At 38.1% G+C, this 13147-nt stretch overlaps 1 protein-coding gene across 1 annotated transcript in view; it reads right to left on the reverse strand.

Annotated features, from left to right (window-relative positions):
* The window catches only part of SCIN (scinderin), a 78580-nt gene that overhangs the window by 18948 nt on the left and 46485 nt on the right, over positions 1-13147 (reverse strand). The window contains exons 6-10 of the mRNA XM_002751563.8: positions 11651-11783; positions 11155-11243; positions 10219-10434; positions 6687-6808; positions 453-543 (exon numbers count right to left, since the gene is read on the reverse strand). Coding sequence (XP_002751609.2) covers positions 453-543; positions 6687-6808; positions 10219-10434; positions 11155-11243; positions 11651-11783 — 651 coding nt within the window. The remainder of the gene's footprint in view (positions 1-452; positions 544-6686; positions 6809-10218; positions 10435-11154; positions 11244-11650; positions 11784-13147) is intronic.

A 13147-nucleotide genomic window follows, 5' to 3' on the forward strand; every position in this document is an offset into this window, starting at 1 on the left:
TGATGAGCAACTGTAACTCCATCTCCGACCTTAATGCTCCTTTGCTTTGTAACATAACACACTCGCAGCTTCTGAGGATTAGGACACGAACACCTTGGGAGCATTAATCTGCCTACCGCATCTGTTAAACAACAGCTAGAAACAATAATAAAGGTAAAACAGTTTTAATGTCAAGCAACTATCACTGACAGGGTGTGATTCTAATGGGAAGATTCTTTTGGGATCTTAAATCTGTTGATAGTTTTTTGTTTTTGTATTTGTTTGCTACCTCCTTCCCAAAATCTGGGAGAACTAGTTTGCAGTGAGAGTAGGAATATTTGAATTTCAAACTGAAAACATAGCTCCTATCAAGAAAAAGTCAAATTTCTATCCCAACTTGGGAGGGAGCTATAGCTATCCATAGAGCTAGCGAGACTGTGACTTGTGAGTTTTGGGGGTAAAAATATCCCAACCTGCACAGCCTGTCCTCCGAGGGACCGATCCAACTGAACAGTCAGGAACGCGGATGTTGTTAGCTCATCTCGTGTGGCGTTTGCTCCTTGCCTAGAGAAATGAAAGTAAAATAAATTACCTTGCCTTTAAGTTTTTAAGATCATCTTAAAGATCAAGAAGAAACTGTTTTAGCATGATATGAGCTGTTAAGCTATTGTTTTTGTCAAGGTTCTTAATATTGAATTGTCCTATGTGTTGTCTAGAACTGTACATTGCAGGGCTATTCTAATCTATTTTATTGCAGGCATTTTTATCTCTTTTTAAAAGAAAGTGAGCTTTTCCTCCTTACATAACTTAGCCAAGTAATCAGGTTCATCCGATTTCAAGTTGGAGATGCTTATTTTTAAGAAAACATCGCTACAGTGAAAAATAATCCAGCTGAGATGAGAATATGAGCCAAACTTACTAGATTAGATGTTAGGGGCAGTTTGTCTTTCTATGAATATTTAGTGAGAATGTACCAAATGTCTGGAGCCCAGAAAACATCAGGAAAATAATAATGAGAAGTAGACAATGGAGAGACCCCATTTTGTCATTTTAGCAATTCCATAAGGAACTATTTATTAGTAGTATTATTTGAGACAGAATCTCACTCCATCACCCCGGCTAGAATGCAGTGGTGTGAAGTAGGCTCACTGCAACCGCCGCCTCCTGGGTTCAAACGATTTTCCTGCCTCAGCCTCTCCAGTAGCTGGGATTACAGGTGCTAATTTTTGTAATTTTAGTAGAGACAAGGTTTCACTATGTTGGTCAGGCTGATCTGAAACTCCTGACCTCAGGTGATCCATCCACCTTGACCTCCCAAAGTGCTGGGATTATAGGCATGAGGCACCGTGCCCCACCCACCTTAAGGAATTATTAATAAGGCTGTTCAAGAAGCTAATCTTCTAGCACTCAGGTAAGGGTCAGTAAATCAATATGTCGAGTTGATCTGTAAGCCTCTCTTTCTAGGGTAGCTTGTGGCTGTTAACTCTGTCTCACTTTAACCTGTAACTTGTGTGAGATCTGCTGTTTGATGAGCTTGTAGAGAAGAATAAAAGAAAACAAAACAAAACCCCAAACGTGGTAAAAGCACTCATTGAGCATTGTTTGCTTTTAGCCAGCTTTCCCATTTCGATCTCACTAGTGGTTAGCAGCAGGAATACTAAACTTGGATTTAGACTTTGAAAGTTAACCATTAGATTGGTGCAAAAATAATTGCAGCTTTTGCCATGAAAAGTAACTGCAAAAGCTGCAATTATTTTTGCACCAACGTAATATATCTTTTCTTCTAAAATTTTGACAGTAAACTGTTCCTTACTCAGAACAGATTAAAATAATCTGCCATCTTGGGAAACACACACACGCCCCAAAACACTGGGGACAGGGTGCATATTTTATCACAGAATTTTCCATTGGACCAGCACAGGCAAATGGTTGATGTAAAATGTTCTACAGAGGGTTGCAAGGAAAAATGCACACAAATGTTGATAAGAAAATAAAAGTACTTTCCCTAATAAAGAAACTACTAAAAATGTAGTGTTTTAATGTTAATAGGCTACATTTTCCATGAGCCTATAGTGCTAACCAACATGTCTGTGTACACTGGAAACCTAGGTGGGGAGTTAACAGAGAGCTGCACGATGACTAGCCACCGCAGGGTCTGTCACATCTGTCTTTGTCACATCTGTGGTTTCCTGAGTTCTTGCTTCCAGCTGCTGTTAAAAATGGTGGTTTTCCATTTTGCTTTTATTCTGGAGGGAAGAAATGCAACCACCAAACAGACAATGTTATCCAAATTTTGTCTTCATTTTGCTCCTTTTATTTTTTTGGAGTATTTCAACTAGCAAACCTGAAAAACATCACTAAGCTTCTGCCTTCTAACATTCTTAATAAATACTTATCTACTTATCTTAAAACTCTCTTCCTGATCCTAGATATCATACTGCCATTCACACAGATTCAAGAATTCCACTACAATCAAGAGGTAGCAGAGTCATTCTTTGTTTCTAACAAAATCTTATGCTGAGCAAAGCAATATACTCTGACATATTTTTTTCTTTATAAACCTGTGGTGGTTGTTGCTCATTAAATATGAACGCTGCATAAAAATCGGATTTACTGCTTTAAGAGATTGATCATTGTCATCTGTTCAATTTTAATTACCTGACGTTTTTGAGAAAAGATCATTGCTGACATTTTTGTGCTGTCATTTCAGAATACAAATGGTTTCATAACTGAGAAAGACCACTTGTGTGTATTCAGAAGTGGACTTAATTCTAGTTTCTCATCTTTAACTCTGCCTCTTGGAGTTAACCTATTTATATCCTTTATTGAAATTATCACGTAAACTAGAAAGTTGTTTAATTTGAAAGCCAGTCTTCAATGGAACTGCTTATTTTTTGAAAGCCTCTTCACTACCTTTGTGGAAGTTTTTGAAGTTCCACAAACTATACAACACTAACAAACTTACATACTTAACATCCATGATTTGAAATGGTGAAGACTCACAAAAGGACTGAGGTATCTAACTTACATTCTTGATATCCCCCAAATATATATGTTCTCACCATAGAAATGTTGAACATTTCTAATTGAAATGAAGAAAACTAAATGACCATCCCCTCCATTCGCTTCCAAAGACAGTAACTATTAACAATGTGGTGCCTTATCATTGTCTTCTTTTTCCTTTTGCATTTTGTTACAGTGTGGGCCAAACCTGTGTTCCTCCTAACATTTTTAATCTCAGGAAATAACACATTACCCATTTATGCTCAGACCAGAAACCCAGGGGTTATTCTCAACTTTGTCTTCTTCTGCATTCTCCATAAACAGTCTTTCTGGTGCCAATAACTTGTCATCTTGCAAAATAGTCTCATTCTTTCCTTTCCTATTGTCACTACTCAATTCAGGCCACATTATTCAGCTGGGTTATTGCAACACATTCCCAGGGGTCTTCCTGCTGCTAGCCCTCCTCCACTAATCCATTCTGTAGATGCCAATCAGAATACTTTATCTAAAATGAAAACCAGGTTAGGCATGGTTGCTCATGCTTATAATCCCAGCACTTTGGGGAGGGTGAGGCGGGTGGGTTACTTGGGGTCAGGAGTTCAAGACCAGACTGTCCAACATGGTGAAACACCATCTCTCCTAAAAACACAAAAGATTAGCCAGGCGTGGTGGTGTGTGCCTCTAACTTCAGCTACATGGGAGGCTGAGGCAGGAGAGTTGCTTAAACCTGGGAGGCAGAGGTTGCAGTGAATGGAGATGGTGCCACTGCACTCCAGCCTGGGCGGCAGAGCAAGACTCTGTCTGAAATGAAATGAAGTGAAATGAAATGAAAACCAATCATATAACACCCCATACAAAGTCTTTGAGGGGCACTCAATATCTTGAAAATAAAGTTCGTCCTCCTCAGGATGGTTTATGAGGCCATTTACAATTTGGCTCCTTCTAATTTCCCTGGTTTTATCTTTTGCCCCCTAAATGTGTTCCAGCCATACTTTATGACAAGTAGATTAGAGAACACTTTTTTCCCGTATTGCTTGAACCAACTTCCCTATTTGCCTGCCTATCTAGGTCCCACTTAAATGTCACTTTTTCTAGAAGCCTGTCTTACATCGTTCTCTCTTATAACAGAATGCCTGAGACAGGGTAATTTATAAGGAAAAAGAACTTATTTTTACAGTTATAAAGACTGAGAAGTCCAAAGTCAAGAGATCACATCTGGTGAGGGTTTTCTTGCTGGCAAAGACTCTGCAGAGTCCTGAGGCAGTGCAGGCATCACACAGTGAGTGGGTTGAGTGTGTCAGGTCAGGTTTCTTTCTCTTCTTATAAAGCCACTGGTCCCATTCTCATGATAACCCATTAATCCATCAATAGACTTTTCCATTCATGAGGGCTATCACCTCTTAAAGGCCCCATCTCCCAATACTTCCACACTGAAGATTAAGTTTCAACATGAGTTTTAGAGGGTACAAATATTCAAACTACAGCAGAGCCTTTCACTAATAGCCTAGGAGGATGGCAGAGGGTCTGTATCTAATTATCCAAAGATCACTCAGCTTGATCTTACATAAAATCCTTCATATTGCACTAAAATACCTATTAATTATATGCTTCTCATTATGTATAAGCTCCTGAAGGCACAGAGTGTATTTTTATTTCCACCACTGTATCTCCAGAAATTAGCAGAATGTTTGGCACATAAAATGCTCAATAAACACTTTCAAATGATTTAAGAAATAACTACTATTTAAAACTTAAATTTAGTATTTAAAATTTGTAACCTGATTTATTCTATTTTATTATGCCCACATAAGCATTTATATGAGTTGCAAATTGTTAATTTTTCAAAGCACTCTTTTGCATTACTTGTTTAGTCTTTTTTCATTTGATCACAATCAATTATGATTTCCAGATAATTAAGAGGAAGATAATGAAATAAAATGTAAAAGAAAAGCTAACAGGGACTAATTAACTTACCCCATAAATGCCATGATTTTGTTGCACAAACACTTTTCTGAGCTAAAATTTTAGAAAAAGGAATTGCAAAATAAGGACATAACTACCTGGTATAGATACACTTGGGCCTTAAAGAGACCAATAGATTAAGATTTAAAATGTTGTTTTACCATTTGTGACTTTAAGTTAAATTACTTAACCTGTTTAATCTCCCCTGTGCCACTTTTTTTTTGGAAAGAAAAAAAAACTAGGAAAAGAAAACATCTGGCACATTGCCTGCAAAAGCATGCTGCTCACGAAAAGGTTGTTATTAAGGTGACATGTTAACTGCAGAGCTAAATAGCTAAATGCATTTTTCTAGGACAACATGTGGAGTGACTATAGGGTTAGAGATGATCCTGAGTGCAGTGGCTCACATTGATGTGGTGATATAGATTAGAATTTCAGGAGTCCCCCCCAGTTGAGATTTTGATTTATTTAGTGTGGGTGACAGCATTTGGAATTATGAGAAATTGTCCATGCTATTCCAGTATACAGTCAGTGTTCTAAAGCACTGCCTGGGGCAGTGCCTGTCAATCACGAAAGTGCATATGAATTACTTGAGGTCCTTACTAAAATGCAGGTTCTGCCTTAGTGGGTCAAAGGTGGGGCATGAGAGTCTACATTTCTAAGAGGCTCCCAGGAGATACTGATGCTTCGGGTTCCCAGACCACTCTTTTGGTATAATCCCATCTCCTGAAATTGGCTAGACTGAAGGCACTGGGCAGTGTACATGACCAGACTATAGGGATGGGTGTGACTCTGTCTTTGTGTGTGAGATTCATCAAAAAGAAATGTCACCATGTAAGCAGAGTACTGAATGCATGTATATTCTATACACCTATCACAGGTTGTGAACACTATATAAGCAAAGGTAGGATCCTGCCCTGCCTTTGTACCTTACACCCACATTTCCCTGCTTGAAAATCTTTTTTGAGAATTATTTTCTTTTTTCCAGCCTTCTTAGCAATATTCTGTTTTTACCTGATGTCACTTAACAACAAGTTCAAGAATTTCACATTATATAATTTGTCGCAGAATCCCTGTCCCTTGACATATCCCAGCATGGTGTATGCACATAAATTACTTGGTTAGACATTTGATAATTTCCTCTTTAAACAGGACATTGGTATTTACTCTAAATTATTTAAGTAAATTTAGACTTCAATTAACTCAAATTATCTGGAAAACCATGTAAGATAAAAACATAATTGAATATTTTATCCATTATTGTGAATTTAATGGAAATAAAGAATAAGAATTGCATCAAATTGGTCTCAGTGGAATCACAAATTGTGTCTCCTAGAGGTTTTGTCATATTGCAACTTCGCAGTTCCAGTTAGGATGGACCCTGTGAATTTTAACAATAAGAAGACATGGTACCTGACATTTGCTGTTGCAGTGTTCGCCTACATACATGATGAGATATTCAATTATATATCCATTAGGAGAACATTACTGGTTTAGGATATCAAAACTTTTTCCTCGTCTAGATAGCATGATTTTTATGTAACTTCTGCTGCCTGTGGATGGCAGCTGCAAAACATAGTCGAAATCATGTTAAAAAAAAAAAAACCTATATGCCTGCTATACAAATCTCACTGAGGTGATTATAGGATTATTCTACCCCATAATGCATGGAATTTAATACCTTGGAGCAAAATCTGGCTCTTGTGGAGCCTGAGATCTTTTTTTGCCAGATATAAACTTACCATGTGTAGATAATCTGTCCTCTGGGATAGGTGTAGAGTATGATGTAGCAGTCACCACCATAGAATTCACCATATGAGTTTTGGTCAACTTGGATCCTACCATTGTTTTCTACGCGCCAAATCTGGAAGGAATGGAATATATACACCAAATTAAAATTTTCTTGATTTAATAATACTTCTCATAAGCTTTAAATAATTTTTGGTTCAAGTCTATTATTAAACAACTTTTACTTTTTTATAACTAGTTTACAAATCAAAGGAAAGAAATTTTTTATTAATTTGCCAATTTACTGACATTTTAAGTGCTTTTATATTTTTTTTGCCTCCTCTACAGTATTAAGCTCAGTTCTGAGCCCAGTAATTAATTAATTAATTAACCTATTGCTTGATCTACTAGTGGAAGTAACATGACACACCAGTGAAATAAAAAACTGCAAGATTCATCTCAGAAATATATCTCAACTTTATAGTAATTTATTCCTTCAGTTATGAAATAACATATATATTTTCTTCCCTGTGCTTTAAGATAGGAGACTATTACTTTCCCAGGCAAGACTTGGTAGACTGTGACTAAATACTAAAGATGCTACAACAGACTGAATGCTTGAGTCCCTCCATGATTTATGTTGAAATCCTAACCCCCAGTATGATTATATTAGGAGATGGGACCTTTTGGAGGTAATTAGGTCAGGAGGCTGGAGTCTTCATGACTGAAATTAGTGCCCTTATAATCAGAAGGCTCTTTAGCTCCTTTTCCACCACGTGAGGATGCAGCAAAAAGACAGAGGTTTATGATCCTGGAAGTGGACCATCCACCAAACCCTGAGCCCATCAAAACCTTGAGCTTCGACTTCCCAGACTCCAGAATGGTGAGAGTTAAATATTTTTGCTTAAACCCCCAATCTATGGTATTTTTGTTATAGTAGACTGAACAGACTAAGACCATGCAGATAACATGCCTTCTGTTTGCAAAAGGTGCCATCAGGTGTTACATTGATATGTGATGAGGGAATAAAAGCAGGCAAAACCACTTTCATTCCACCTCCTCATCTTCAACACAGATTAATGACCTTCCAAATTGGAGAGATGAGAGTTCTAGATTAAACAGGTGAATAACAAATGAGGAAGAGGCTGCCAGGCACTGTGTGTGTACATGCAAACACACACACACACACACACACACACACACACACACTTGCCTAAGATTCGGGGAGGGAAGGGCAGACTCTGCTTTCTGAGAATGAGCAAGTAAGCAGAAACAGTGCAGTGCTTCTAGAGAGAGGCCACCCCACACTATCCCAGTGAGCAGAAGCCATAGATCCTAGAGAGAGCACAAGTTCCAAGCCAGAGAGCCCCAGATTTCAGAGAGTCCAGATTTCAGCAGGCCTAGGATGGCACAGGAGAAGGCTGCGGCTGGGATACAACTGGTGATGGGGACCAAGTTTGCCAGGAGGGCTGAGCTCCAGCAGGAATGTCTGAGCAGAAAAGAGATGCAGATCCAGAAGTCGATATCCCTCTGACAACAGCCAGAAGGGACATTTATGACCTTCTCCCTTGGCGCTCCCCACTGAGCAACACCCATGCCCCTTAGATTCATGCTTCATGTCTTTGAAAGGAGGAAAAATTATTTAACAAATTTCTTGACCATATACTTTGGTATAGAATATAGAAATAAAATATGTAGTTCCTGTCCTCAAGGAATTGATGAGAGGTCTAGGAGAAATCTGGAATTAAATGAACAACTCTGTGGTATGTGTATGAGAAATTCTGTGGAAAAATATCACTAAAGGTTGAGCACAGAGAAAGACCACTTCAGTGCTGAAGGAAGCCTTCTCAAAAAAGTATGGCTTGTGATTTAACTGAGTTGCCTAGGAGGAGTAGGAATGTTAGGCAGATGACAGAGGGGAAGCCAGTCCTCAAGGCATTGGAAGGGTGAAGCCAAGAGGAGGGAAAGGGTCAAGGGTGCAGCTGAAGCTGAATGTTTTCAGGAAGGCTGTGGAAAGCCATTATATTAATATATATATTATATATATATATATTAAAAATATGCATATACTTGAGACAGGGTCTTGCTCTGTTGCTCAGGCTGGAGTGCAGTGGGGCGATCTTGGCTCACTGCAATATCCACCTCTTAGACTCAAGTGATTCTCATGCCTCAGCCTTCGAAGTAGCTGGGACTATGGGTGAGCACCACTATGCCTGGCTAATTTTTGTATTTTTAGTACAGGTAGGGTTTCACCATGTTTGCCAGGCTGATCTCAAACTCCTGGTCTCAAGTGATCTCCCCTGCCCTCCCCAGACCCCCAGCCTCAGCCTCCCAAAGTGCTGGGATTACAGGCATGAGCCAGGGTACCTGGTTGCCATTAAGATATTTTAAAAGGGAAAGTGACATCATCCAGTTCTCATTAACTTAGATGATTAAAGAGTGTGCTAAGAGTGAACAGATTTGAGTTCTGGAGAGTTATTAAGAGATTTTTGGTAGTTTCTGTCTAAAGTGGAATAGACAACAAACTCAGTTTCAATGCTCCAAAAATTGTGTTTTTAGCACATGCTCAATCTGCTTTCATGAATGCCCCCAGGATGCCAGCGAAGGAAAAACTGATGGTGGTTGGTACATTTGGAGCAACATACTGTTATTGAACAATTCCAGATGTGGACTTTTCCAGATAAAAAACTCTTCCGGACAGGAAACAAGACAGCTGGGTTTCACACCAGATCTCTAAGACAATAATTAGGTGATCTTGTACAAACCATCTGACTTCTTGGGATCTCAGCATACACATTTGTAAAATAGGGATGAAGGTCAGACAATGCCTCTTCCAACCTTTTTCATTTTTTTGTAGAGATGGGATCTGACTCTGTTGCCTAAGCTGGAATGCAGTGGTGCAATCATAGCTCACTGCAGCCTCCTTCTCCTGGGCTCAAGGAATTCTCCTGTCTCAGTCTCCCAAATAGCTGGGACTTAACAGGTACTCACCATTGTGCCTGTATTTATTTATTTACTTAGTAGAGATGAAGTCTTCTATCTGGCCCAGGCTGCTCATGAACTCCATGGTCACAAGCAACTCTCCCAGTTTTAAATTTTGTAACTTAGTAAACAGTCTTGGACCATCTTTATTACCAAGTAAAATTCACATTTTAAAATGTTTATAGTTTCCTGAAGTTAAAGTTCTTTTTTTTTTTTTTTTGAGATGGAGTTTCCCTCTTGTTACCCAGGCTGGAGTGCAATGGCGCGATCGGCTCACCGCAACCCCTGTCTCCTGGGTTCAAGCAATTCTTCTGCCTCAGCCTCCTGAGTAGCTGAGACTACAGGCATGTGCCACCATGCCCAGCTAATTTTTGTATTTTTAGTAGATACATGATTTCACCATGTTGACCAGGATGGTCTCGATCTCTTGACCTTGTGATCCATCTGCCTTGGCCTCCCAAAGTCCTGGGATTATAGGCATGAGCCACTGTGCCCGGCCCTGAAGTTATATTTCTACATACACTGGCATTGATGCGCTTGATGAAAACAAAAACAGGTACATACCTCCACTTTGCCAGAACCATCATCCACCATATTGTGCTGGGCTGCCATCTGCGGAGAATTGTGTAATTTTGAGGCATCAAATGGAATTTGTTTTATTCGAGCCACTTTCTCTGTGACATATACTTTCCCAAAGCCATCACTCTGATCTTTATCTCTCCAGTCCTTAAAGAACTGTTTGAAGATTGGTGTTTCACCCCCTTCTGGAAGAACTTGAATCTGCAATTTAAAATAATATAATAAACAGGAAAATATGCATCTGGCAGTGGAGACAGAACTAAAGGAGATGAAACAATTATCCTGGTTTAGCTATCAAGCTCATGTAAACCAAAATTGCTTTTTCTCACAACTAAAGTAATTGCCACTGAATTTGAATATTTGAGAGAAGAATCAAATTCTTTAATATGTTAGCCCTGCAGTAAAATAAGTTTCTCTTTTAACATTAGGTTCATAAGAAATCTGTGACCTGGAAGATATTATTATCTCATTGTGTTACTTGTGCAGGGACATAAAAATGAGGAGAGTAGATGAAGCTGAGAGATGTGGAAAGCAAAGGAGTAATTAGCCAGGGTCTAAATTGATTTTGATGAAGGCAAATTTTATCTGCATGTCAGGCCAAGTCTGCACAACTTGCTCTAAGGAATAATAACTCATAAGTGCTCTTAGCTAAATCTACTGTGGTTTACTATCTTGAATTAAAGGCTGTGGAGGAAGTAAATGGGCAGCCCTATGGAAAGTCTGATGCGCAGTTTCTAAAAAAGTCTAACCTCTACACAGATAAAGAGGGACATGTGATACCAGATTGCAGCAGACAGGCAGGTAGAGAATCACTTCACATGCAGACATTACTTTGACCCAAACTCTTTCATGAGGTTCATGGAGATGTCATGAGCTCCCATGTTTTCTACGTTTTTCTAGCCAGTTCATTTTCACACATACTTGGGTATTGCTGGAATAATTCATTTGCTGTAGAAATTCTTCAGCTGTCTTCATTGCAGCCTTCCTCTCCTGGGGATTAGCATCTTTACCTAAAATACAAGGTAAATTAAAGAGAAAGAACTTCAGAGAAGGAAGACATTCTATAAGAAATGCTTGTGTATCATAATAAATGTAATTATAATTTAATTTAAATACAGTAGTGAAAGAATAGCAGAATTTTCCTGGTATCTTAAACATGTTTAACAATATGGGAAGAAGTGTGATTTGTAAAACAATTCTTTTTATATTGCCCAAATGCTTTTTGTTTTTTAACTCCATAATCCCTGGTACACGATGTTGGTAGGAGGAAAATGGCTGCATTTTATGTGAAAAACTTACAGATCAAGTCTTAATTAAAAGGTAGGACTTTTAAAAAATCAAAAAAATATTTTATTTACCCTTATAGAGGAAATATCTATAAATGTGAAATACAGCATTGTCGATGGGATTTTTTTACCTTTCCATACGAAAATTTGTTTTGCTGCCCCGTGGTCCAAAATAAAGCATTCTTCAGAAAGCAGCATTGCCATTGAGAAGGGGTTTTCTTTTCCCACCATACTCACTTTCATGGAACCACTTGCATCTGAAACCTAATATAAAAACCATGAGTTCCATGTTTTCATTTGGGGATGATAAGGATGTTCTATAATTAGATTATGGTGATGATTGTACAACTCAGTAAATGTAATAAAAAGCAGTGTAATATTTGCATCAAGAACACATGGACACAGAGAGGGGAGTACTAAACACTGGGGTCTATTGGGGGGAAAAGGGGAGGGCCAGTGGGAGGGGGAAGTGGGGAGGGATAGCCTGGGGAGAAACGCCAAATGTGGGTGAAGCGGTGAAAGCAAACAGAGCACACTGCCATGTGTGTACCTATGCAACTGTATTGCATCCTCTGCATATGTACCCCAAAACCTAAAATGCAATTAAAAAAATAAGAAGAAAAAAAAGCAGTGTAATAAAAAGCACTGAATTTTACACTTTAAATGTATGAATTTTATGGTATATATAAATTATATCTCAATAAGGCTTTTTTAAAGAAAATAGAAATAATCCACAAAACGAATTATACTCCATTTATTAAAGTCCTTTGGGGTAAAAGAACTATAAATAAAAAGTCAATTGTTGACACTGTACCTAAAATAGAAGAAAAAAGTAGTGATAATAATAATGGCTGAGGTCTATTCAAATGCCCTTATGTACTAAGCACCATGTAATTAACTTTACATGATTATTTCTTGTACATTTTAACACAATTTTTTTCAAGTAGGTAATAATCTTACAATCATTATATACACACAAGAAGATGAAGTTTAAACATTCATTCAGTCAACATTTACTGTCTACTATATGCCAGGCACTTTGCTAAGGAAGGTATTGGTACAGTTTATGCATAAAGATTTTTCACATAGGTCCTGAAATTTCAGTACCCTTTGTATAAATTATCAAAGTACATTTCTTCTGTCACATTTGGAAATGAGTACAGAATATTAAAACAAAATTTTAAGTGGTTTTACAAAATTGAAAATTATATTAATGTGCAGGTTAGAATTTACTGGTTTCAAAGGCCAGCTTGGAGGCTATAATTTAGTTACCTATTATACAGATTCCAGAGCCCTCCCTTGATCAGTGGTGGAGTTTTGCAAGACCTGAGTGGAGTCTAAATTCTGTAGTTTGAGAAAGTGCCCCAGGTGATTCTGCTTCCAAGCCTTGTTAAGAAACCCAAATTATTTTCAATGGAACTTTACACTTTATATCCATGTAATACAGCATAGTTCCACTAGAGAAAGCTATGCTTCAGGATGAATATTTTCCCATTTGAAAATACTTATTTAATTCATAATGCTGTCCAAGAGGGAGGACAGTTTTGATCGATGATGTGAAATAAAAGATATCTGTTGGGCTATTGAAAATGAGTTTTAGAAATAGTAATTTTTAAAAGCAGTCACAA

This window comes from Callithrix jacchus, chromosome 11, assembly GCF_049354715.1.
Source record: "Callithrix jacchus isolate 240 chromosome 11, calJac240_pri, whole genome shotgun sequence".
NCBI lineage: Eukaryota > Metazoa > Chordata > Mammalia > Primates > Cebidae > Callithrix > Callithrix jacchus.